The sequence below is a fragment of the Melanostigma gelatinosum genome (assembly GCF_949748355.1).
Source record: "Melanostigma gelatinosum genome assembly, chromosome: 15".
In the NCBI taxonomy this organism is placed as follows: domain Eukaryota; kingdom Metazoa; phylum Chordata; class Actinopteri; order Perciformes; family Zoarcidae; genus Melanostigma; species Melanostigma gelatinosum.
The window spans coordinates 17,822,985-17,846,690 of record NC_136648.1 but is presented as its reverse complement, the minus strand read 5'-3'; the positions used below and the strand labels follow the sequence as shown (position 1 = coordinate 17,846,690).

Below are 23,706 nucleotides of genomic sequence, written 5' to 3'. Positions count from 1 at the left end.
GGAAAGTCACAATACAATTCAGACATAAGTCAAGGTGACCTGCCCCCCCCCCCCCCCCCCCCCCCAACTAGTTGTTAGGACATGTGACATAGCTGGGGCTGCTCTGGCTGCTCGTCAGTGCCACAAAGCAGATATCTTAAAATAAGGACGCATACCACACATGTGAGTGAGAAGAAATTCCTGAGTAATTACATCTAAGGCGTTTTTAAAAGGTCCACTGTAAATGGGTTACAGATGAGAGAGGCAATACACCGACACGAAATTTCCAGAATGCCTCCAAAGAATAACGAGGCGAGGTGTACACGGTTCCTCTTGGCTTGGAAGCCGATGTCAAATCAGTTGCCAACAACAAGCCCTGGCGTAGTGCCGCCTGTTAACAGACAGGTCTACAGCAGAGCAGTGCTCAGTGGAATGCCAAACATTTGTTTCATAAGCTGAAACAAAAAGCTTGCTGATTTCCCTTCCTCTCGTCCGCTCAGAGCTCTTCGGATGGGGGGGGGGGGGGGGGGGGTCTCTCTCAGCCACCTGCGCATGTTCAGCATAGCAGAGCAGAGCGCCGGGCACGAGGAGCAATGTACCGGAGGAATGTCGTCCCGCGGAGCAGCCCGCTCAAGAAAGAGCCGAGGGACTGTGAAGAATTAGCTTTTGCACACACACACACACACACACACACACACACACACACACACACACACACACACACACACACACACACACACACACACACACACACACACACACACACACACACACACACACACACACACACACACACACACACACAGGCTATTGCTGCACGTGTGTTTAACGTGACCCGCTGTCCCAAAAAAAAGAAAGAGGCTACGCCGGGCCAACCGCAGCTGCTTGTCAAATCCTAATCCGGAGCAATTTTCCACTGTTTTAAGGTGATTTGGGACGAATCAGATCCGCTGGCTCGAAGCTCCGCGAATGGTCTCGCAATGGCTTTTATTCGGCCAGTAGTGCGCTGTGGCTCATTGGCGACGGTGTTAAGAGTCTGCAGCGAGGGGCCAAAGCTCACTGATTGAAAAGCGTGTGTGTGTGTGTGTGTGTGTGTGTGTGTGTGTGTGTGTGTGTGTGTGTGTGTGTGTGTGTGTGTGTGTGTGTGTGTGTGTGTGTGTGTGAATGTGTGTGTGTGTGTGTGTGTGTGTGTGTGTGTGTGTGTGTGTGTGTGTGTGTGTGTGTGTGTGTGTGCCCCTCATTCTCAAGCACCAACCAACTCTTTCCCCATTTTTACATGGAATTTGGGTTGGCAGTGGTGGGGAGGGTCAGTGTGTGTGTGTGTGTGTCTGTGTGTGTGTGTGGATACATATCGTACGTGAGTGTGTTGGAATATGTAGGGAATGTTCGGGAGTGCTGCTGCTGTAGATCACATGATGAGTCTGGTCCGGTCACTGTTATTCTTTTTTCTTTGTCCCCCCCCCCCCCCCCATAGTCTCACCACCGTCTCTCACATAATTGCCCCTGTCTGAGAGCTTTCTGGAGCAGACTCTCATCACAGCTGAGTTGGACGCAGCGGCTCCTCTGTTATGATTAATGTGATCATCTTTTCCCTTTGATTCCGCTCCGACTGGCACCCACGACAAACAATAAACCTCCCACACCTCTCACCCACCAGGTGTGCCAGTACCATGGGATGTGATTGACACCCACGACCCACAAGTGGTTGACAAAAGCCTACCGTAAAGCTTGTCTTGAATCAAAGCAAATACCATATCGATATCCACTTTTATGTTGCTAACTGTCAAATAACTTCCACTTTAAAGTCTATAGCATGATCAATGGTGGTATCGATGAAGGTGCACTTGATATGCACATCATGCAGGCAGCACTTGACCTCACTGCTTGTTCTTTCCACTTCAGTGACCACGACTATGGCCAATTGAGAACCGTCCCTAGCCACAGTCAGTGACGTGTACATGCATACATAGGAGTACACTGGGAGTCACAGAGCACCCGTTAGTGTAGCTTACAACCCTCCAGTTCATGGGTCACCTTTCAGTGCGTGGTTTTGGTTTCTCTCCACGTATGGCACAGAAATGTGCAGCTTTGACACTTAACATACATTTCGAAATGATTCCGAAACAACAACAAAAAAATACTCAACACAGCATTACTCAAAAACAACTAATGATGCGGGACTACTCCATTACACCTCTTTCCTCCCTCCTTGGCTAGGCAATGCAATCTTATTCCCCCTGAGCGCCATTAGAGCAACCTGTCCAGGCTTGTGTGGAGGTAAAATCCTCCTTTTTACGGCGCTTCGTAAAAGAGACAGTGGACATGTGTGTGCATATGTACCGGGAGAGAAAGACACTGATGGACAACCTTGTTAAAGATATCATGGTGATCCACTTAGGTCCGTCACCATTACTGTGTTTCACCTTTAAGTTACACTTCAGACTGGGGAAATAAGCCACGTCTCAATAACCACTGGACTTGACTCTACATGCTCAGGTTCAAAAGTGTTGTGTCGTTAGCGCCCTCTGCTGGCTACAAGTTGAACTGAATATATATATGTGTCCTTATATATATATATATATATATATATATATATGTGTCCTTATATATATATATATATATATATATATGTGTCCTTATATATATATATATATATATATATACGCAAACAAAACAAAAAGGTTTTAAGAGCAAATATATAAACTGAGAATAATGTATTTATTAGTTTTGCTTGGTTAAAAAAATAAAAGCTTTGGTTTTGAATCCAAAAGCTTTGAAGCCAAAAGTTTTGAAACCAAAGTTTTGAAGCCAAAAGTTTTGAAGCCAAAGTTTTGAAGCCAAAAGCTGAGTTGGGTGTAGTGGGCGGGGCATACGCTGCTGAATGTATCAGGAGTTTCTATTGGTCGGTTTGACTTGTCTCTCGGTATCTGCTTCATCTAAACACAGACGGGAGGTTACGGTACCATGGAGGTAAGTTGACGTTATACTGCTCTGTTTTGTCAAAATTATTTTAAATGTAGCAGCACTTCACTTTGTTTTCATGTTGTTAGTGTCTCTTTTTTTAAGGAACGACATGGAGGGCTGCTGTGTTGACATGAAGCTCCGCTTTCTCAGTCAGCTAGCATTAGCTGACAAGCTAGCCAACGTTATCTGACAAGCTAACATAGCCATGTCTCAGGCAAAGCAGAAGCTGGTGATATTCCAGGTTCACAACCTGAGCTCATGTTGGTCCGTTTAAGGACATAATATGAAGTATAAATTATCTGTAAAATCGTCACAATCGCAGTAAGATATGATTCAAAGCGAAGGCAAAACAAGTTACTTTACAAGGCTTAACTATGGTCGGATACAGGCAGACGAGCCACCGCTAACGTTAGTTAGCTTGCCAGCTAACGTTAGCTAGCTTGTCAGCTACAAATGTCATATCATTTATACTTCATATTATGTCCTTAAACGGACCAACATGAGCTCAGGTTGTGAACCTGGAATATCACTTTAAGTCCGGTAACGTTATAAACGAGATTAATTACAAGGATAAACTGAATTTGCACCCTTTGTTTTGTGGTGTGAAATAAAACTAACTCTACATTTTTTGTTTTTTGTTTTAGGGAGCCAGGAGCAAACGGCTCAGTTCATCAAGCTGAGGGGGAAGAATGACGGCCTCTTCACCAGGGACAAACATTCAGCAACCGTAGCTTTGAATTAAGACATTAGTCCATTTGTAATATCGCCATTTCACCATCCTATACTTAAGGTTACAGTTACATTAGCTCTACTCCTATATAAAGCCTTTACTAATAGAACAACCAGTAGAGAGGACAATACACTTCTGATGTGTTGCTGTCACACATATGACAGTTGTGACTGTCACCTTTTTTTTCTCTTTTATTTAAATTGAAATAAGACATCCATGTAAAGAATTTCTATATGAATGTGTATATTCTGCTGTGTAAAATGTGTCAATCATTTTCTCAATGTGATTTGGACAATTTTGGCAGTCACCCTCCCCTGGGTGATTGCCTTGCAAGCAAAAAAAACTTATAGAAAAAATATGAAATAAGTGTTACTGCAAGTTAATAAACATGTTTGCTGGTATTTGTTTTGCTGCTGTTGTTGACTGTCCTGTCTTAGTAGCAAGTATCCAGGCTCTTTTCTCTACTAGAAAGATTGAGAGAGAAATAAATATATATGTATATATATACATGTATATATGTGTGAATGAAATAAAACAGTTATTGACAAATACATTTTATTCATAAGAACTATAAATAATTGGAAATGAGTTATTAACATATCAACTGATTGAATAATTAACTGATTATTAATTTAGAAAAACTACATTAAGAAAAATATTGAATATATGATTGAAAAACAGATTAAAACTAAAACCTTTACAGTTTATTTGTATATACACAGTACAATCCTGAGCAGGCATGCTAGGCACGGGAGCAGCAAGGGGATTGGGGGGGGGGGGGCTGCTGACGCAAACAGGAAGTCCTCTGTAGCATAGGCCGTCTCATTTCGGAGACCGCTCGGTCCAGCCTTCGTGGTCCTCAAAGGACACGGCCGACATGGACCGCGAAGGCTGGGTCCCCCGAAGGATGCAGTTGCTGGATTGGGACACAGGCAGTGTTTACAGTGGAAGCAGATTCAGAGAGCCAAGTCAAACCGACCAATAGAAACTCCTGATACATTCAGCAGCGTATGCCCCGCCCACTACACCCAACTCAGCTTTTGGCTTCAAAACTTTGGTTTCAAAACTTTTGGCTTCAAAGCTTTGGTTTCAAAACTTTTGGTTTCAAAGCTTTTGGATTCAAAACCAAAGCTTTTATTTTTTTTAACCAAGCAAAACTAACAAATACATTATTCTCAGTTTATATATTTGCTTTTAAAACTTTTGTTTTTGCTTTTGAAACTTTTTTTTGCTGTTGAAACTTTTTTGCTTTGTTTGCGTAATAAAGACACAAATCTACCTTCATACCTTCAGGAGAGATGGCGCTCAGAGTCTCGTAGTTTTTTTCCACTGCATTCACGTGAATATGGTGTATCGAAAGCATTGAGTCATAATTCTCGCGGTGCCTACGTTTCCTGAGGGCAGGTTGAGGACGGTCGTCAGCCTTCTTTGTTATGCTGTCACTCATGATTACACGCCCCTCTCAGGTGATGCCACGCGCCCCCAAGCCAGATCAAGGCCATAAATCTGGAACTGAAAAAAAGATCTGAAAATGAAATACTATTAAACGATGATCTGAATCTGAAAATCTGCAACTGACCTCAAGGAGCAATATATATGTGTATATATATATATAAATATATATATGAAAGTGAAAAAAAATGAAATCAAATATATTCAAAACGATTCCAGAACTGAATCAAAGTTATGTTTAACCCCCAAAAACTTTTCCTTCACTTATTTTTTTTGTCTGAATATTGTTGTATTTTTCAAAGTTCAAGACCGAAATTTGAACTTTCAGTTTCAATTCTTTTTTCAAACAATCAAAACTATTGACCTGGATTTGGCTCCATACATCTCGTTTGGTAAACCAAAGTCTAAATCACCAACAGATGTCTGTCTGTCTGTACCATTGCAGTCTAAGCCTGCCGCCTGGCCACTGGTCCCAGCTATGTCGATGCCTTATAGCTTCCTTTTAGGGGTTAACTGATCACAGAGATCAAGTACAGGTTTCATTTTGTTTATTTACACAACACATCAAACAATCCATTGTCAATATACAAATAAACTGTTCACATGTAGCATGTTATACACAGAGGCAGAGTATTGTATGAGATAAGTATGAGGTACAGATAATAGATAACAAGATAACAAATGTGTACATAATCAATGTAAGAATACCAACAGAGAGCTGTATCGTGGCCGTAGAAGTTGAAGGAATACACTATCGTGGTCACCATCGCATATACAATGTCAACGAGCCGTCAGCTGGGGTAATGAACAGCTTTAGCAGTTTCATCTTGGTCCCAGGGGAAGGTATACTGTAAATGTCACAGATGACTAACGAGGTGCATGTCAAATCCTAAATGTATTTGTGCAATTCAAACACGGAGCGCTTTTCTTTCTTCAAAGAACTTTAAAAACACGAACACAACTGCAGCAGTTCTTCTCTCCATATAGCAGCCTATGGCCTTTTTTTAAATGAAACTTAAATGTACAAAATCAACGATACCGATATATTTTTGATGCGGAAGTACTGCGGGGCTGTTAATGCTCATGAGCCCCCCCCCCCCCCCCCCAACGAGGGCAAAATAAAGTTTGGCATCTTTGAGTGGAATGCCACTTGTACGATCTCCTACACAAAGTACTGATGCGTTTTTAACCAACTCATGTCAAATCAATATATTATTAGAGTTTCATTAAAATAATTTTCTATGGTTTCTCTCATTGCAACACACACGCACACATACACACACAGTGGTCATATTCACATACATCTTAAGAAAAAAAATGATTTAACCGATTCAGAGAAGCCACATACATGCCGTGCATGTACAAATGTCCGTGGTTTAAAAAAAGAAACATTTACATTGCATAGATAAAACAGGATAATCCTGTACGAGATGTAGCCTGTCCTTGATCCAAATTATACGTGTCGGCTGCGCTGCTTTTCTGCATTTTAAAACTCCACAACAAATACCTCACGGTGGACAGATGCAGCACAGAGGCGTGTCTACATCGGCTACAACCTTACAGAATGTTAATAGTTTGTTTTGGTTAAATATTAGAAAAAGGTAACATGCAACAAGGTACGGTTTTCTTGATTTGTCCATAAAAATGCAGCCTGTGTGTTATGTGTCATAAAATACCTTAAAAGAATATATCTAACGGTATAAGACATTACATTTGTATTGGTTTTATTATGTTTTGTTGTTTTCTTACTTTACAGTTCATTTTACAGGAACGAAAAACAACAACAGAGAAGTTTATTTACATCTTTCTACTGAAAGATGTAATTAAATGTCCTGGTAAGTGATCATTATGTACGTAATATCCAGTTAATCTCCAGGGACAACGTCACCATCTTCAGTCTTCACGTTGTGGTCTTTATTTCTTGTTTCTACTAGTAAAAGTCGACCTACTTCCTCTTCTGCGAGCCAATCATCACCTTGGAAACAAAGTTGACGATGGCACTGGCTGGCTGCTCAGGGTCATGCTCTGCAAACAGGTGACACACATTGTCCATGGAAGTGCCAGTTTTCCTCGCCACAAAGCCAAAGATCCTGCAGAGGTGGAGAAAAACACTGTCATCTGCCTCAAAGTGACCAAGTTCCCTTTAAAAATAACTGCTTTAATGCTGCCCTGGTTGCACAAATGTCAAAAATAATCATCATCTACTTACTTTGCTGAATGGCAGCCATCGTTTTTCCACCTGTGAGCAGTGAAGGGAGGATGGTTAGTGGCTTTGCAGAACCTTCCAACTGCACGTTCAAAAGTAGCAGTGACAATATATCAAAAAAACAAAAACAGGATACATTTTGACATCCGACATAATAACTGATTTGCCTAACTTTAAATCAGCGATACTCACTTTCTTTCTTGAGGGTCCAATGCACAAAATATGACGGTATTGACATTGTAATGCCTCCTGAAGAACAGCCTAAGAAAAAGACAGGGGGAGTGATTATTGTGAGGAAAAAAAACCCACCTCCACATGTGTTTATGGTGTGAATATGCCTTGCGTGGCACTCACTTCCTCTGGTTGTCAGTGAGGGTGATCCCCTGGGAGGACACCTTGAAGTGAACTACGGTGGAGGTCGGTGGAGGGCTGGAGCTCAGAGACATACTGGCGGCTTTCTGCACCGCCTGGACGCCCGTTAGCGACTCCATCTCCACGGAGCCCAGGTACCACACATTACAGGCTGCGGGAACAAATCAGCAGATTCAAAATACACTCGGATCACGACTGCAAATAACGGTCGAGCAAGTGCATTCAGTGGCAAGGGCCGTAATAACAGGGCTCCGCGCCACAGAACACTGTTTTTGTGTCATTGCGCTGTCGTGATGTCTATTCAGAGCGAGTGATCTTAGACGCCTGATTACCTGCACCCTGTTTTAGCAACTCGGCCGCGGAGTTGGTGACCGACTGTGAGGTCGTCTCCACAACATCTTCAAGAGGATCTATGAACACAGAAAAGCAAAAAACGTCTCCGTGACTAAACAGGCCAGACAAGCTAAACAGACATATGGGAGGCCACAGAACCTAAATAATGTTTATCTTTTAAAATCAGGTCTGTGACCGCGCGTGGAGCACTGACCTCTGTCAGGTATGATGAGTTGGCAGGGCAGGGCCAAGGGGGTGATTGAATGTTGGCAGACCAGCGCGGTTAAGCTTCCTGCAAAACAACAAGATATCAAATCAAGATCACAGTGAGATCTCCTGAGGCTTTATTGACAACATTTCTGATTGTCTGATTGCATCGTCACTGACATATAAATGTGTGCTTTTAGGTTGTAAGAAGTCCACTTTACGATTTTGTAAGATGGGTTTAGCATTAAAATGTCTGTAGATTTAAAGAGGAACAGCTTCCTGTTTCAGTGTCAAGTGCACACTGAATTGTTTAAAACAGTATTCTCCACTGGGCATGTAACACTGTGGAGAAATCGACTAAATGTAGGTTTTAATAATTGAATTCTTCATCATTTGGGGACAAAACTATTTCAAATGTAAATAACATATTTGGTGTCTGAATAATACTTTTTTTTGTCTCTGTTAATAACAGTCACTATTAAGGGAAAGGAGAAGATCATCAATATGGCAGGTGACTCCAAAACTTTGAACGGTAGTGTTTATATACTGGATAGCTAAAAAAACAAAAAATGCAACTACAGGTCAGGGGAGGAAGAAAATACCATTAATCTGGTTAAGAAGGACAGATGAAAGCATGTAACAGCAGGCCGTGGGTCGAGTGCTAGGTGCATTCCTGTGTCACGTTAAGATGCAGACAACCAGCAGACAGTGGTACAACGCACCGCACACCAGCAGAGGGCAGTGTGGTGCGTGAAGTCCTGCACTTCGTGTGGTGCAGCCAAACAGCCAGGAGGTGTCCCCGTTGTTCACCAGCTGTGAAGGGAGAAGTCTTAACCGAGTAGGTACTCACCAAAATAGGGCTCATTGGGGCAACCCTTCAACCGCACTCCTTTCTGTGTGCACTCAATCAGGAAGTGGCGCACCAATTCATTGGCTAGATCGCCCACTGCTTGCCAAAAAGCACAGAGAGAAGAGACAGAAAGAGAGAACAACAGATGATCAATTCCTCTGTTTGAGCAAAACTGTCCTCCGTCGTACACCCTAGATTTACTCTGACCTAAATAACGGCCCCGGGCATTTATCTCAGTGCAGCATGTAATTTCCCCCGCGCCGAAGAGTAACCCAAAACATGTTAAATCGCTACATTCAGCCTCCCCGGAGATTAATGGGATTAGGATTCAACAGAAGCGCCTGCGAGGGGGCAGGAGGAGTGTGAGGAATGTCTCGGCACAAAGGCTCGGAGAAAGGCCCCGCTCCTTAAGGTGGGTTGAGTTTCACACTTCTGAGGAGCCACAATGCTCGAAGCAGAAAGTGTGGAGAAGGGGCCGCGTCGCGACGTCTCCGCACAGGTGGACTGCGTAGGGGTGAAGGCAAACAAAAGGACAGGTGTGAGTGGGCGGTGAAATTAAAGGGTAGGGCGCCGGGGTGGGCCGGTCCAGGAAGAGCATCCTCGATGGAATATAGTAAAAAATTTCCAACTCGTTTCTGACACACACACACAGTGTGTGATTTAACGTCCTCTGGCCCCTTCTCTGAATAACAACACATGATGTGTGAATCATCACTCAGCCAGCCTTTGTTTTCGTGTTGAAACATGGACAGAATGTTTGGCCAGATTCTGAGAGAGACGTTGTTTTATTTCTGAAAAAATAAAAAAATCCTTCCCCTGTATTTCCTGAATATGCTAAACATACACACTACCCTTTTGACCCCAGTCCCTGGATGTGTTACGTCCATATCAGACAGAGTTATGTGGGGCAGACCGCTTCCCAGGAGAAGGCCCTGGGATCAGAGCTGGCTTATGGACCAGGCACATCTTTTGTTAGGGGCTGAACAACAGGCTATCAGGGCAAAATGGGGTCTGTTCGGCTTGGATGATGCCCGGGAGAGAAACGCGGCGACGAGCTCTCTCTCTCTCTCTCTCTCACACTCACTCACACACACACACACACAGTGGGGCTGTAACTGTAGACGGCTTTGTGTGCGATGGCTGATTCCCAGGGAATCTGTCCTGCCGGACCAATCTGTGACGGGATATCTTCTTCATGATAACAGAAAGAGTCATGAACTTTATCTTTCTGCAGACTCTGTAGGCATGCGGATATTTTTGAATTTTGTCAGAGAAAGGTTAGCCGCCTCCCCCTAGCTTCCAGTCTTTATGCTAAGATAGGCTAACCGCATCCTGCCTTCAGCTCTATACTTAACACACGCTGGTTTCTATCTTCTCATTGGAAGCCAGCAAATACGTGTATTTTTCCAAAACATTATTTCAAAAGAGAAAAAAAAAATTCATTAAAGATGCACAAACAATGAACCTGGGTCTTATTTTCAAACCAAATTTGTATAAACCAACCATTCCCATCAAAAGTTACCGTACCTTTCTTGGTTTGTTGGAGGACTGAGGGCGGGGGAGTAGCCACCTTCATCGCCAGCCCATAAGCCCCCCTGAAGGAATGGCTGTCCCGCACGATGAAGCAACCCGGCTCCTTGTCCTTCAGGACCAAAATGGCTGAGTGAAGAGAAACATCATTGTGAGTCGGCTCTGTAGCTCTGTGAAAAGTTTCCTTTCTTTTATTACTTTGGCACAAAAGTGGACACTGGAAGCGTACCTTGATCCCTTGAGATATCTGGCTTGTACCAGAATTTTGATGTGTCCTGCACAAATTTTACAGTAACCTGCTTGCCAGCCAGCACATCTGGAAACCAGAATTATTACGCAAAATAATCAGTACATGCTTCATTTGTGTGGGGGTTATCAAGCCATGTGACAGCGGTGATGGTGTTAGCTTCGTAAGGGGGGGGGGGCGGGGGGGTTCCGCGGCTCACCTGGCAGAGGTGAAGCTGTGCACAGCGTCTGGGCTGAGAGGTCTGGCAAAACGTTGGGGAAGGGAATACTCAGGGAGCTCCCACTGTGGGGACTCGAGAGCCCGCTGAGGGCCGGAGACGCCGTTCCCAGCGAATGCTCCCCATCGGACGCCCTCTTCTTCTCAGGCAGAAGCGGGGGCTGCATCTGGAGCAGCGGTGACTGGCTCTGCCCGTTTACGGAGGTCAAAAGTTCCCTGTCCGTGCCTCCGTTTCCCAGCAGATTGGAGGCGGCGTTGGGACAGTCCGCGCCGTACCCGACACCCGGGTGGTCCTGCTCGTCGAAGCTTTGGGCTGGACTGCGGCTGAGAGCGTAGCGGGCCGTGCAGTTCCGCTGGCTGCTTCGAGGAGAGCTGTGGGCGTTGGGGGCCGGGTGGATGTGGGGGTGGTGCAAGGGAGGAGAGTGGTGGCCATAGTCCAGTGGCATGGAGTGCGGCGGCGGTTGTCTGGTCGAGGGATAGCTGCTCAGAGACGAGTGGCGGGTCAGGACGGGATGCTCTGGCCAGGACTGGCTCGTGGAGGAACTTTGAATAACAGAAAAAAATAAAAAGGTAATAAACATATAATATATTAACATAAGTCAAGTTTACATTCTAATGTGGAACAAAGTTCAACTAAATATTCCAGGAAAATCTGCAAAAGAAAACGCTAATTAATGAGCGTTTCCATCCACTATTGTTTTTGAGAATATTAAGAGCTGGGCGATAAAGTTGGTGGCACTTTCATCAGGTGCCATCAACACTATTGAAGAAGAAGCTAACTCAGAGAAAGAGCGCCAGTCAAATCTCAAATTAAAACCTGGAAAATGTGAAAGAAATATTGCATTTATGTTTATTTCATGTATTCCTTTGAGGAACAGTACAGTCTCCTCTCCACACAGATCGGACGTCCCAATCGGCCGTCTCTTTACTGTCGGGTGACCCTTTAAGTCACATGCTTCATTATTCATTCGCTAGGTCTGCTTCCACTGCACTGTCTCACATTTTGTTTTTATTAATACACCAAACCGTTCCACCTGAGCCACGAGTAAAAAGGTGCAATATGTCCCCCAAATTTCTCGCGTTTCCAGTAGTCTTAAAAGCGTGAAAAATGTTGGCTTGGGCCTCATTGTTTACATCACGGGGGTTAGCTCTGAAGCAGATGATCCAGTAGATTGTACAGTAATTCATGTAAAAGTGCTGCAAATACTCTCGATCCCACTGGAAATCAACACCAGTCTGAAGTTTCTTTGGGAAATTCTATCCTCTGGCACTAAAAACAATGTTGGGTGAAGCTTAAAGGTTCTGCGTAGGGCAGATCTGTACCTGTCTGTCCACTGACGGGTCCCGGCAATAGAGGCAGAGTGTGTAGCACTTAGCGTCCTGTGGCAGTTGATGGAGGAGTCTGGTAAACCGTCGCCTCCGACATGACTGATCATCTCTGAATATCCTCGGGGTTCTGTGTACGAGAAAACAAATCAGAAATACAAATTCAAGCACATTTACAGATCACATTCACGGCGTCAAGCGCTGCTTTTGTTTTCATAATGCTGAATTCAATGAAAAGGAACACGAATACATTGAATCTAAAACAAAAATCAACCCAAAACAAACTGAAAAAGTGAAAATAAGGTGGCTGTAACGAGAACAACTGTGCGATATGGCAACCAGTCCCTCGGGGAGAGCTCGGGGTTCTTTCCAGTGAGAAACAATCAATATTAGAGTTGAAATGAAATAAAAACTGTCCGCATGGCCATCAATCCACATAAAACCACTCACCAAATACCCTCTGCCACAACCCACCGGGTCAACAAATCAGACTCCGTTGCAGCTAGAAATGAAAAGCCCTCCGACATAATTATCTAGAAGCTTTTATTTCAATCAGCCAAAGCCTGGAGCCACCGACGGCTCCGGATCTCTCTGGGTCACTCTCACAGGAATGAGAGGCGCAACGCGAAAAGAGTTGCTTTTTTTCTTCTTGTCCCCATTTCCCTTCTGTGTGCACGGAGACACTTTCATGCGGGGGGGAAGAAAAGTGTTGTTGCTTTTTGTGCCGTTCCTCCTGACCCACAGTAACCATGGAGATGTGGCGAGACTGAATGTGGCGATTCTTTCCCGGGTGTCTGAGGGAGCGAGAGGCACAGCAGGGGCGCCAGTCTGCTGCCAGGCCCTCCGGCCTTTAGACTAACTCTAGATCCATGGAAACAAGTCCACAGCAGGTCAAAGTAGAGTGGAAATTAAGTATGTGGGGTTGCTCCTGAACATGTGCAATCTTGCGCATCTGTGACAACACTGATCCCAAAACATGCAAAATAAAACGCAGCTAACTTTAAAAGTGCTTAATACGAGATTGGAAGCATTTCTATTTCCTCTCAAAGGCTCTCAACATGGCGACGGCTGAGCCGGCGGCTTGCAGCTAACAGCGCTAACAGCATTAACGGTGCAAACTACGGCTAAAGTGCCGACAGACCTAGCAGTGTTCTCGGTCGGTCGGGACGGTGCCATCAGCTGTATTTGATTTAAATTACTTTTGATTTAATTTGAATTATTTAAACGGCTTGGGGCGCAACATACACTTCAGTTTTCTCCGCTACTTCTATGATCAAAAAATTCCTAAAAAATAAAAAAAAAGCATGAAAGGATTTTGGGGAGTCCAAAGATGCTACAAAGTGCTATGAATGCACAACTCTTCCCACTTCTGACAATCTCATAGCCAGGGTGTGTTCGACCTCATACAAAAAAAAAGGCTCAGTTTTAATCTTTACATCAACACTGTTGTCTAAAAAAATGTTTAAAAAAAAATCTCTCCAGACCGTGACCACACAGACATTCTCCAAAAAAGCAAACATGCAGTGCACAGACTGGTTAGGAATCTCTCTCCTTTCACATCTCTGAGACGTCTTTGTTTTTGGGCCTCAAGTCTCAAAACCTCTCAAAATTCCACAAACAGCAATGTCATTATTGTTAGGTAAAGCCAGAGGGACCTGAAATAGCCCCGCTCTAATGAGATAGTGGATCCACACACATGCAGTCGCAGGGCAGACATGAAAGACTCTTGCAATTAGCTCCTACTCACTGCCTGCGTTTTTGTCACTCACTGTCTTTAATTGGTTGAATGGAAAAACACAAGCTGACGTTAAGAGAAAAACAGTCTTAACGGGTTGTGTTTAGTTCTTTGCAGCAACTTGGTGAACTGTTTATCTTCCTATGATAAAGTGCCTCAAATCCGTAGGCTTAGAAAAAGGTCAAAAGATCCATATTTTTAGTTGACAATGGACTGACATTTCTGCATTTTATATATATATATACACACCGTGAAATTATACGGGGAATTGTTTTCTATACCACGGTTCCGTTTTCCAGCGTCTATTCTTGAACACTGACCACTTTTTCTTCCCTCGGCTTGAAGAATCTCCACAATAGATTCATACGTTTGCGCTCAGTCGGCGTTTAGTAGAGATTTGCACCCACCGTGGTCCGTTCTGTAGCCTCCATAAGACTGCATGCTGGGAGATGGCGTTTGCATGAGGTGAGTCAATTCCGACATATTTTTCACTGTAAAAAAAAAAGAGGACGGGAACATTTAATTAAACGGAACAAAGAAAGCTGGTCGCAAAGCACCTGCAAACTCCATCACTTACCATAAGGTGTTGGCGGAGAGATGGGGAAGGCGGGAGTGGGCGGAGCCATGTCACTCCCAGCCTCGACCCCGCTGTCCATCTCCGGGCCCTGGGCCCTGTAGTCCGCACTGTCCGTCCTGTACAACATGGGGTGCTGCAGGCAAACGACACACACTTACAAACACGGAACCAACCAGAACAGAACAGAACGATCCATGAGGTGGGAAGGGGGCTCGTTGCACACTGTGCTCACGTGCTGCACTTACCTGGGACTGTGGCACGCAGGGGGAGTACTTCCGCTGGCCCCTGTACTCCTCCGTCACACCCCACCCTGAGGAACAGAAGCCCGGTTGATCCGTGACATCACTTCCTTGGCGACTCAGGAACCGCGTGACGCCCGCCCGTCCGTCACTGGACTGGACAGCTGGATACACACAAGTAGACAGCAGCAACCAGATCATTAATATGAGCAGATAAACAAGCATCGCTGACTTCAGGGAAGCAAAGTACATTTAAACAAAATAATACTGACATAAAAAATACCAGCGCTGCAACCGTTGGTACCTTTTAGGGAAGTATTACATGTTTTTTTCCAAAACTGCATCTTCCTCTAGTCGGTACTATTGAATACCGACTTTGACAGCAACTCTCTGTAAAAGGTTTGGGAATGATGACATTTGAATTAAGCCCATAAAGTCCATAAAGGGACCATGGGGCTACTGCCTACAAGCATGTTTTGAGAGGACAGCTGAGGAATGCCAGGAGGTCTGGCTGGTGGGAGTGTGTGTGTGTGTGTGTGTGGTGGCGGGGGTCAATGTTGTGACAACTCTGAAGAGTGTTGCCACTCAGCACCAGGGTGTTAATTTGAGCCCTCCCAGCGAGCTCCGAGCTCTCAGCCCTAAAGAATGCTAATGGTGCAGAGGGGCTAGTGCCGGGGATCATTACTCACTGAGTCTACTGACATACATACTTGTCCCTGTTCTTTCTTTCTCTTTCATTAAATCATCAGCGTACTAGAGGCACGAGAAACATTCGAGCAATGGGTCTGAATGTTGGGAGACCTTTCTCTCCAATGACACACATTCACCTAATATACCCTGAAGAGTAGAGTCGGGCAACATGAGGATGAGCACAGTAATGTGAGGCAACATAGATTTGGCTATTTCCCCTGAGGGGGCTCTCTCCTTTGAGGTTCCTAGTTGTGTCGGGTTGTTGCAAATCAATGAGCAGGATGACTTTAAAGCTATATTGCCAAAAAAAAACATTCCCATATAGATACCTTATCTAGACATTATTTCTCACTTGAATTTTCTATAAATGTACTTCATTATAATATGGTGTTATAAAAGTACATACACTAACAGACGAATCGATCCACACCGCTCAGCCACACTAAAGAGGACTCGTACACTGGGACATTCAAGTGCAGCAGGAACGAGTCCTAAAGCCTGGTTTCGGTTCCCTCGTCTCAAAGTCAAAGTGTTTTTGGTTTGATGCCTAAAACATGGTCTGTGTTTAGCACAAGCCAAAGAGATTTTTTCCATTTTGTTCCACAAATTAAAATAAGTCAATAAATACTCCTCGTGTGAATTTTGAAGCTTTTATATGTCCTAAAAAAAAAGCTAGCTGTGGCTAAATGCGACCGCGGTGTAGTTTGTTTATAGCCTAGCGTTAGTTTATTACTTGCTGCACGAAAAGTGTAAGTATCAAAAACTTGTGTTTGCCACAGAGTTTATATTCTGCAATAATCCAAAAATCCAATGGAAAAATCCCATTGGCTCTTTAGAGAGGAAACCAAGGCTCTGGGGTTGACCTGCAGCACTCTATTTGATCCAACATCATAAAAAAAGCACAATAATTCATCAAGTGACGACTGACATTAACATATAAGATAGAGAAGATGAAGAACTTTGCGATGCATCAAATTCTCCTGCAAGCGTTACATTTAGAGCATCCCGACCTTCCTGAATATGTCCCCTCTCATCAGTCGCTCGATGTCAGTCCCAGCCCCCCTGACACATCATCAATACTGTAGCCTTCCTCCTCCATCTCCATCTTTCCTTCTTTACAGTAAAAACAATAACAAGATGGAGGCATGGTGCAATGACGAGACGGGCAGGAAAAGCGCGACTGGTCTCGTTACACGGATACTGTAATTTGCGCCACTCAATATAATCCAAGCAGCCTTCCCTCGCGATACATAACTTCATGCTGCAACACAGCCAGGCCCGACTCTGGGCGAACGGATAAAAGCCGACATCAACAACAATCCCGTACTTCCTGCCGGTTATCTGCCAATGAGCAAAACAAGTTATTGCCTTTGGCGTTTTGTTTCTTGGAATGCCGCTTCTCTGTGCTTGATATGCACAGACAGGTATGCCTTTGGATGCGAATGGAAAAAACATTGCCTCCAGCCTCACTTGTTCCTCTCTTGGAAATTCCTCAGGCCTCCCCATCTTGTGCCCCCCTGCAACCACATGCACGGTGTGATTCAAACACTGCTACAGCATCCACGCAGCTTTGTGCATTTTCTCTGCTTCGCTGGTTCCCGGCCAAATAAAGAAAAAGACTGTTTCATTGCATCGAGTGCGAATGTTCAAGCCAATAGCGCCAAACCTGATAACCTGTAGGAGTGAGCCAAATCTCAAAAGGGTCTATTCTCTGTAGCATCGGCGAGAGAGGCATTTCTACTAAATTGTACAGCTTGTATTATTTACTGTGGCGTCACTACGTTGCATAACCTCCGTCTGCGCGACAGACACAACAGTCAAATGAGAAAACGTATATAAGAACGCATCGCCGCTAAGAGCTGGACAGACGGAAGTGTGAGGAACGCGGGACGACGAAACGGAGAGCATCTATTAGAGATGACTGACGTCTAATGAAAGAGCGCAGCAGTGGGACGGTCTGAGGGAAACACTGATTTAGTAAATATCCGTGCGCCTCAGAATGCAATCATCTACTCATCAAACACAGAGCGACGGAGATGTTCAGGGAGGTCGGTGACAGCTGCTCTCCCTCTCCCCGTGCACCGTACTGATCCTCCACTCGGATAGCTGCACAGACAAGTCTGGACGGCGCTCTTCCCCCCCCCCCCCAAGATTCACACTGAAAACATCTGAAAAGCTGGCAACAGCCCTGCTATTTCTGCCACTAAAACACGTGAGGTGGGAGAGGGAGAGGAGGAGTGCTTTTGTGAAGTTAACTCTGTCGTGAAGGGAGGAGAAAGGCAGATGCTGGTGGAGAGATGCGCCGAGCACGTGAATTAAAGCTGTTGATTAGGTTTATTAGATGGTTCTAGCAAAAACAGCTCCTCTGGTTTCACACATTTCTGTTTCACGACCGCGCTTCCACACCACATCACCACCACCACCACCACCACCACCACCACCACACCCAGACTGTCTGACTGTCTTACCTGTCTGCTGTGTGTTTTTCAGGGCTGTTGCGGCGTCATTATCGCCGAATCTGAGATCGATGGCGTTCGGGCACTTGGAAACCGAGCCGTTCGCGCGCGTCCCGCCGTTCCTCTTGAGGGAGCCGCTGTGGCTGGGAACCGGCACAAATGTGGGATCCAGGTCCATGATCAGCTGATTGAGCTGGTCGATGGAGTTATCGATGTCCATCGTCAGGGACTTGAACTCCTCGTCACGCTGGTGGTGGTTGTTGTTGTTGTTGTTGACCGTTGCCTGCTCCTTGTGCGGCGGTGCGCTCCTCAGAGCGTCCGTCGTCATGTCCCTTGCGGGGCCCTGGGGCTCAGTGGGCAGGCCGGCCTTGGGTGAACTGCTCCTTTGCTTGTTCCCTGGGTACCTCTCCGCGTCGTTCCCGTCCTCGGGCATGTAGATAAACTGCTGCGCGGCGACCAACTGTTGCTGGCGGACCCAGGACTGCGTGGAATAGCTGCCCTGCCTGTAGACGTGCTGCTTGGCCGTGGGAGCACTGCTGGGATTAGCGGAGGCCACGGAGTTGCTCCTGGAGCTCAGGCAGCCCCTTCCGGCCTCAGCGTAGGCCCTCTCGTACTCCTCTGTGGGATGGGGTGCCGGGTGGTGGAGGTGGTGCTGGTTTTGGCTCTGCTGCTGCTGCTGCTGCTGCTCCTCTCCTCCGGGACTCCCGAAGCCGTCCGACAGCAGGGAGTTCTGGCTGCTCTTGTGGCAGGAGGACGACAAGGTCCCTAAGCTGTCCACGCTGTGCAGATCGTGACCCGCGATGACCTCATCGTCCAGGATGTCCGTTTCCCTCTCTCGGGGTCTGGGGTCTCCGTTGGTGTGCACTTGCGCCGGGACTATCTGCTGGATGACCACTCTGGGCCCTTGATCACCCATCTCCCCCAGTAAGGGGTCCTCAAGACCAAAGCCACTCAAAAGGCGCTTCAGCTGGACCTTTTCCTGCTGGCTGGGGCCCTGGTTAGGCCGGATGGTGGTGGAGTTGGTGGTGGTGGTAGCGGTGGTGATGTTGGTGGCAGGGGCAGGTGCGGGTCTGTCTGCCCACAGAGAAGTGCTGGACAGGCCCGAGTCACTGCTGACGGAGAGGGCGTGGTCGCTGTGGTCGGGGCTGGAGGTGGCGGAGGTGGTGCGGGCCCCTCTGCCCAGCGTCGCCTCTCCTCCGCCGGGGCTTCTCTTGTTCGCCGCTTTGTCCCGGGTTAGGCCTTGAGAGCGGGGCGCTGCAAAAATAGAAGAGACGCAAGCGCTTCATACGGTCAGCTGGCATGGGCACACGAACACAGAAGAGACACACACAGACAGCGGCGGGGGGGGGGGGGGGGAGGACTCACGCAGAACACAAGCGGCACAAAAACCACACGCCGTCAGCATGCACGGTCCTGTCAGCCCACAAAAACTCCCGTCATTCAGAATCTGTTCAAAGCTCAATCACACCTCACCCGACGAAGACAACATTCCAGACAATACAGAGCAAACATCAAGACTGCAAATAACGAGGATAGCAATACCACCTTGACAGAGAAGACAAAAACGTGTGAATCAACATGTGGAGCAGATCACCTCATTAGCATGTGTCAGAACAAAAACCACCCAAAATGTTTATGGCCCTCTTTTTGAGATTCTAATCAGAGTTTATTCCAAAGACATTCCACTCATTCTGCCCTGACAACTCCCACCAGTGTTGGAGGTGAACTGCCACGGTGCTATAGTGTATGCAGCGTGCGCCGCAGACAAAAGGGGTTTTTCTCATGCCCGGGTTATATAATAGATGTTAAGTTCTTCAGGCGGCTGTGGATCCTCAGCGTCTGACCCCTTGCATTCCTCACCCCGCCTTGATTGAGCCACCCTACTCCCTCTCACCTGCCCCTTGACCCCCCCCCCCTCAGTCTAAAACAACACCCGTAATCACTTTTGCAAGTCAGAGTCGAATCCATCGCAGGATTAAAAAAAACAACAAGAAAAATCAAGTCGAGCCTTTTACTTACGCAAAACGAGGGCCGGAGGGGAAGTGTGCCTCGCTGTCACTCTCTCCTCAACATGACTCCTGCGATTCTCCCTCAATGTGCCGCCTTAAGTACTTGCCTTTCAGTCAAACCATGACTGGAGGATCAGAATACCAGACACGCATGATAAAAGCTCCCTCCTCCTCTCCAAAAGCTGCTGTATGGCTTGCCCCCCCTTCCATTGCTCACATGCTAGTTGAACCTGCATCCGGCCTTGAGCAGCCTCGGCTCAGGCCTCCATGCGGGTCAGTTCCGCCTGGCAGTTTTCCCCAACAAATCCCTCTCGTAACATTCCTACTGCCAAGGTGCAAGCAGCTTTCGAGACAGATGTTTCCCCCTCCCCCCCTCTTCATCTCACTCTGTCATCGTGCTGCCTCCCTTTTTCCTTTCCCTCCCCCTCGCGGCCACCCATCTGTCTCAAGAAGCAGAAACAAATAAGAATAAAAATCTCTCACCTCCGCTTCCACTGCCAGGTAAACACACAAGACAATCCCAGTCTCGGGGAAAACAAAACTCCCAGGGGAGAAGAGGCAACGCAGGCACACGAGAGCGGGCATGGCTGTTAACCAGCAGATAATGGTAGGAGGTCAAATCAAGACAGCACCAAGAAGTTGGCCCCTTGCTTTCTTCCTCTGCTGAGAAGGTGAGAGTGCTTGCACTCCACGCAATGGGGGGGGGGGCGCCTTGAGATCTCCAAATAAGGGCAGAGGAATGTAAACAAGTGAGGCGGGACTTAGGTGTGGAGGCGGGCTGGAGGAGAGCCGTAACCCGATCTCTTGTCCTGCATTAGGGGACTACCCCAGTGGGGAGAGAGGGGAGGAGAGAGGAAAGGAAAGAAAGAAAGAAAGAAAGAAAGAAAGGGCGGCCTGGAGAGGATCAGAGAGAGAAAACCACATTCCTGCAGCTTCAGACTTTTCTTTACTCTGTAAAAAGACACTTTTTAATTAAAGCAATCCTTGCCTTCTACTTGGAGCTCGGAGAAGCAGAAGCCGAGTTGTTTTTCCTCTCCCTCTTTGTGTGTCATGAAATTGCACGCCTGCCGTTCTCATGAACAATATCGGCGAGAAACAGATGTGCCCGAAACTCAATTGTGGGGTTGGGCGATTGTTAAAAAGAAAAAAGAAAAAAAAGAAGCAGAAGCTGTTTCACCTATCGGGACTACACTCCCGTTGAATGGTTAACAGAGTGTGTTCCCGACTTAAGGAAATCATTCAAACCCTTTATATCTAGCATTCATCATGTTGGCTGTTGTGGTGTGGCCAGTCCCTGAATAATCCACCAATTACAGTGCAGAGAGCGGTGAAACCAGAACCGTTCCTCAAGCCGCTCTCGCAGGAGGAGGTCTGGTTGTGTATGGATATGCAATTACCCAACCCAGTCCCATTCCTTCTCAGTTACTACCTACTATCCCGCGCCTCCTGAATGCCACAACCGTGAGTCGAAAAGCAATAATGATGATCATCCGCCCAGAGCTTCTACATGTGCCTCTTGTGCGTAGACTGCAGAATAAACACTCACATGGAGGGTAAGCTCCACTGTGGCGGAGTTAAACTGCGTTAAACGTTTTCTCACATACCCCTGGCGGTGTCTTGCCATGCAGACATTTTGAGATACATCAATAGCACGAAGGTAAATAAACATTAGAAAACCACAAAGCATTTCCTTGCAGAACCAACATCTCAGTTAATCTGGGTAATCCAAAGACTTCGGTTGTTTTCTCAATTATCTTTTTGCAACTTTTCTTACATTTCAAGTAAAGTGTGTGGTAGCAGCACACTACTTGCACGGGAGCAGGGTTGCAGCTAATCAGTTGCTCGGTATGGTCTTCTTCATGAACAGCAGCAGTACAGTTGTCCTCGGTTGGAGGCTTTTCTTTAATGACCTCTTGAAACAGGAAATGGCCATTTTTATGACTGTAACAGTCTTTGTGGTCCCAAAATATTAGATTACCGGTATGTTGGACCGTGAATTGGTGGTCTTAGTCTGGTCTGATTAAGTCCCCCATTTCTTTTTTGCATTTGCTATTCTATTGTGTGATTGAGATGTTAGATTAGTTTGTGGCTGTGAACAGTCTTCATTGGAGTTACATTCTACCCTATGGAAACCGATGAGAGCACGGTCCGAGAACGATCCAGACCTGGTTCTGGAGAGACTATCTGCATGGCTACACACTTCCAGAGGTAGGGAGAAAACAAAAAATCCAAGCGAGCAATTACCATTCAGCACTTCTCGGTTTTAATATTCACTATCGGATATTCATTTCCGCAGCTGGTGTGGCCGAGCTTACACAAAGACGGCAAGCTACAGTAAACTTAAGTAAACAAGCTTTCTGGAAAAAGCAATCGTTTAAAACTCAACGCTTCATTCACACGTGGGGATGAGCACACACTCTCAGCGGTGGTTGGAGGGAAGCCATTGAAGTAAATGAGGTTTGTCTTTTCACAACCGTAGCACTGCAGTGGCAAGCGGCCTTCAGACTTCCTCCTCCCGACCGGCCTCTGAGTGACAGCCTGTCGGAGTCAAACTGGGCCTGCCGGAGGACTGCTGGTAAGTAGATGCAGAATTCCAACAAAGCTCCCAGTCTCCCGTCTCAGATGTAGTGTTTACATGACAAAGCAAGACTGTAAATATCCCACATGAATGCTTTGGAATTAAGAGAAGAGGGGGAAAAATAAATTGTTTCTTTGTTAATATCTGTGCTCGGCTTTGATGATTTCTTAAATGCGAGTGTTTAGCGCTTTCATTGCATTGCCAGAGGTGTGCATAAAGTTATATATGGACGTGTTGGGGTATTTTAAATGAAAAATAAAAAATAAAAATAAAAACAAGCCAGCTCATTTCATCAAGCTGAAAGTCGCTTATAAAAACACTCAATGAATCCTGGGAAAGGGTGGATCTGTGTTATAAAGCTACCACCACGTCGCTCTATTCTGGGAGGTTGTTGTGAATTCTGAGGTTGAGTGGAGAGCAGCAACCGCAGCCGGGACGGGACGTCCCAACAGGGTGGCTCAGAGTGTGAGTCTATGTGTGTGTCTGTGCAGGCGTTACTAAGAGTGTGTGTATGTGTGTATGTGTGTGTGTGGGATGGTTAAAGCCTGCCTATTCATTTGATGAAACAACAAAAAAGAACCTGAGAACCAATTGCTCTTCCTCCGAACCCAGCATACATACAACAACACTCCTCCCTAGCCCTCACGCAGAAACAACACTGCCCATTGCACAGCAACCTGAAGGTAAAGTTCAGCTTCCTGTCCTTCCCTCGCTACAATAAAAGCCTCGTCTCCACAGGGCCCGCCCGCCTGGGTTGCAATTCCCGCTCGTGAGCAATAACTCCCGCTAGCGACACTTGCAACGCAAACTAAGTTAGTGGTGACTGTGCGCGCATGTTAATGCGATCACACTGCAGCACAGGACCCGTCACGCTGACTGTTAATTCCCTGAGGAAAAGAGAGCTTGTGTGTGTGTGTGTGTGTGTGTACAGTGGAAAAGTAATATTTAATGTCTAAATAACTCCCTTTGCATACTTCTTCCCTTCATAAAACAGCCATTGATATTTTGAT

General features: G+C 46.1%; 1 protein-coding gene and 1 long non-coding RNA gene across 3 annotated transcripts in view; one reads left to right on the top strand and one right to left on the bottom strand.

Annotated features, from left to right (window-relative positions):
- Window positions 1-2,904: 2,904 nt before the first annotated feature.
- On the top strand, window positions 2,905-4,074 carry LOC306788883. Its single transcript, XR_013772628.1, has 2 exons — window positions 2,905-2,949; window positions 3,588-4,074. It is a non-coding gene; the product is annotated as an uncharacterized lncRNA (long non-coding RNA).
- A 1,584-nt stretch (window positions 4,075-5,658) lies between these two features.
- tns3 (tensin 3) overlaps window positions 5,659-23,706 on the bottom strand; it is a 30,131-nt gene continuing 12,083 nt past the window's right edge. The window contains exons 13-27 of one of the 2 annotated variants that reach the window (XM_079285255.1): window positions 18,122-19,363; window positions 14,970-15,127; window positions 14,725-14,857; window positions 14,555-14,638; window positions 12,410-12,542; window positions 11,070-11,629; window positions 10,853-10,939; window positions 10,621-10,752; window positions 9,094-9,189; window positions 8,251-8,328; window positions 8,036-8,113; window positions 7,686-7,854; window positions 7,524-7,592; window positions 7,335-7,364; window positions 5,659-7,215 (exon numbers count right to left, since the gene is read on the bottom strand). In XM_079285255.1, the coding sequence (XP_079141381.1) occupies window positions 7,071-7,215; window positions 7,335-7,364; window positions 7,524-7,592; window positions 7,686-7,854; window positions 8,036-8,113; window positions 8,251-8,328; window positions 9,094-9,189; window positions 10,621-10,752; window positions 10,853-10,939; window positions 11,070-11,629; window positions 12,410-12,542; window positions 14,555-14,638; window positions 14,725-14,857; window positions 14,970-15,127; window positions 18,122-19,363 (3,194 nt within the window). In that variant the 3' untranslated portion in view covers window positions 5,659-7,070. Of the gene's footprint in view, window positions 7,216-7,334; window positions 7,365-7,523; window positions 7,593-7,640; window positions 7,855-8,035; window positions 8,114-8,250; window positions 8,329-9,093; window positions 9,190-10,620; window positions 10,753-10,852; window positions 10,940-11,069; window positions 11,630-12,409; window positions 12,543-14,554; window positions 14,639-14,724; window positions 14,858-14,969; window positions 15,128-18,121; window positions 19,364-23,706 lie in introns of both variants that reach the window. The other variant, XR_013772646.1, reaches the window with a different exon arrangement.